The following is a 3,203-nucleotide window of genomic DNA, read 5'->3' as shown; positions in this document are numbered from 1 at the left end:
AACTAATAGTTACAATGGTTTGACAAACAATATATGTTTTTCTTATTGAAGTGTGTCTTTTTATTTTATATTCTGTGTGATTAGTACTTATTGCAATTTTGGTATTTTCCACATTTTTCTGTGTTTTTATTTGCATTCACAATTTAATTAACTTAGATGTTTTCATTACTTAATCATTGCACATTTAATTGAATTTAACACTTGTGAATTAATTTGCATTTACTTAGAATTCTTTTCAAGTTTTATTGTTGTTTAGCACTTGTGAATTAATTTCCAAATTTTAAATATTGCCTAACACTTTTGAATTTTGATTGAATTAATTGTCTTGAATTTTTTTTATAAATTAATTTTGATTTAATTCTACTTGATTGATTCAAGAATTAATTAAACTTTGCTTTGTTTTCAAGTAACAGTAATTTTCCCTGATATTGTGAATTTCACTTATAATTTTGAGTTTAATAATAAATTTTTGTATTTAAAATTTTTATGAGTGTTTTAATTTTAACCAGTATATAAATATTGATGTTAGATAGAAACAGAGTGGTATTGATCTGTTTTCCTTCAATTTACTTGAAGTGAGTTAGAACCAAGGAAGTACTTATAGACTACTTAAATCAGGGAAATACTTACTTTTAAAGTTGTTGATGGAGTGATGCCCTTTGATTAATTTAATTACAAGATTACCTTACACCTGTTTTGATGAACTTAGTCTGATTTTCTGCAATACTGGTAAGTTGTTAAGGAATACTGTTGCCCTTAGAGTATTCAGTCGTTTAGTACCTGGCTGTTGTGAGGTAGCAATTAATCAATGGTAACAATATATATATATATATATATATATATATATATATATATATATATATATATATATATATATATATATATATAACGTTAATCTTAATGTGATCAGTAACAGTCAAAGACTTTCTTTGCCTGTTGCTGGTAGCATAAGTTCTAGAATGCTGTTTATGTGAGCCCACTACTTAGTCTTAATAGTTGCCACGAATAGCGCGAAGAGCTTTCGACCTTCCGCCGTGGAGTACGGTTCGCTGGCATTTGTGGCAAGTTGAAGCTTACACGTGTACGTATACAATGTTCCAACAATGCATCTGGATATTTAATATATTTCAAGAGAATTTGATTTAAAAGTCTTTATCTTTTTTAAGTTATTTATAAATAGTTAAAGTATTTTTTTGTATATGTAGACAACAAAATGTTGGACGTATCTGTGTCTTTACAGTATTAAAGTATGTATTTGATTTGAAAGAAACACATCTCGCTTTCCCAATCTGTCACTTTCGTAGCAGAAGGTATCCGGTCGAGGTATACGCTATCGGCGATTGTGGTGAAAATGAATTCTATATTGGCGTTGTTGCTGGCCTGTCTTGTGGCTGTAGCATCTGGTAAGCTATAAGTACTCAGTGTTTTGTTTTCTATGTAGATACCGATTGATTAATCTTTGTTTTCTGCGGTAGTATAGAACCCCACAAGGAACATTGAAGCATCAGTGGTTCTGTTACCTACCCAGGGAAGATTAGGTAGGTCAACGACGAGTGGTATCTGTTTTGACATACTACTAGATAGGCTAGTACTATTAATCCGGTGATCCTTCCCCCTTCCTCTTTTTATTTATATCCTATGCATTATCAAGACTGGTGGACATATTCTTTGAGTACCTAGTTGGATTTTAAGGTAGTTTAGAGAGTAAAACTCCAAAGTTGTGCATGCAATTTCTGCGGGTCGCGGCCGCCTTGAAAGTCATATTTCAACAGTAATCTAACCTAACTCAACCTACAGGGCTTTGTTTTTTAACCTGGCAAGGAGGCCTTCCTCCTCCCGTGATTCCATCAACGAAACTTAATTTTATAGGGTAAATGATCGAATGGCCTCCTGGCGACCACCTGGACGGTAGCGCGACCACTTTCCCTAAAAATTACTACTTTAACACTAGGCTACTATCTGTAACCCAGGATAGACATCAGTCATGAGCCAACGCCCGTGGAAGCAACACCTCGAGACCTCTAATTTACTTACGATCCGCGGCAGCCTAGACTATGGCAGCTGCGGTTTTTCTATGGAGTTTTACCTACTGAACAAGAATTTTAAGTAATAGCTAGGTATTTATTTGGACGACTGTAATTAACCCCCCAGGGTCCAGTATTAAACACGGCGAAATACATTGGACGGCCCAATCCCTAGTGGATGTCGTATCCGCGGTTACGTTCCTTGCAGTCCATGCGGAGTGCTTCTGTAGAAATACCAAGTTATTTTTTGGGAAGGTGGTCGCCAGGAGGTCATTCAATCATTTACTCTAGCAGATTGAAGAGTATTTGGGTTGTTTACACTTTACCGGGCCAGTTGCTCCCTACTTTGTTTGTTGTTGTTTTGGTATCGCGACACCCAAATCCATCCGCCACGGTAAGTAGCCTTACTGTAACCCCTGTGGTTAGCGCGCGCAGCGCAACATTACCTCTTGCCAGAACATGCCGTGCCTGCCAAGAATCTTTAAATTTGCGGATAAGGCGCGAAGCGCCGTTCCGCCACGGCCTTTCTGACAGCACACATAAATCGATCGTCGCGGATATGTAGTAGCTCCCTACTTTGTTTGTTGTTGTTTTGGTATCGCCGCCATATTGGTTTTGGTGTTCTTCCGCCGATTTCGGTCGGCGGTCGAGTGGGCCCGCTAATCTGTAAGTGCTCCGAATATTTGCCCATTCTTCAGTATTACACACAAGGGCTCAATGGTAGCACTTTGAAATAGATGTTGATTACTTGGAAAGGCACGAACCAAGCAGGATAGACATAGGCTAGGCTGTATTTTGTGGTAAAACTGCCATGTTTAGTACCATCCCCTTGGGGATGAATGTAGAAACAAACAAAAGACAGTAAATATAATTATAAACAAAATGCATTAAATATTCTGGTAGATCTAGGGTAATATTGTGGCCTAGACTATGGCAGTTGCAGTTTTTCTTTGCAGTTTTACCTCTTGAACAAGAATTTTAAGTAATATTTATTCGGATGACTGTAATTAACCCCCGGGGGCCAGTACTAAACACTGCGAAATACATTGGACACCCCAATCCCTAGTGGATGTCGTATCCGCGGTTACGTTCCTTGCAGTCCGTGCAGAACTATTCTGTAGAATTACCAATATTCTGGTGGGCAACTAGCAGCAATCGAGCCATGGTATTAACCCCCTC

General features: G+C 37.4%; 1 protein-coding gene across 1 annotated transcript in view; it reads left to right on the top strand.

Annotated features, from left to right (window-relative positions):
* The first annotated feature begins 1,246 nt into the window (after positions 1–1,246).
* Positions 1,247–3,203, top strand: part of LOC135221810 (translocon-associated protein subunit delta-like) — a 70,563-nt gene continuing 68,606 nt past the window's right edge. Inside the window, exon 1 of the mRNA XM_064259693.1 lies at positions 1,247–1,403. Within this exon, the coding sequence (XP_064115763.1) occupies positions 1,352–1,403 (52 nt within the window). The 5' untranslated portion in view covers positions 1,247–1,351. The remainder of the gene's footprint in view (positions 1,404–3,203) is intronic.

The sequence above is a fragment of the Macrobrachium nipponense genome, chromosome 3, assembly GCF_015104395.2.
Source record: "Macrobrachium nipponense isolate FS-2020 chromosome 3, ASM1510439v2, whole genome shotgun sequence".
NCBI classification, from domain to species: domain Eukaryota; kingdom Metazoa; phylum Arthropoda; class Malacostraca; order Decapoda; family Palaemonidae; genus Macrobrachium; species Macrobrachium nipponense.
The sequence above is the reverse complement of the archived record's forward strand: the minus strand, read 5'-3'. Positions and strand labels throughout refer to the sequence as shown.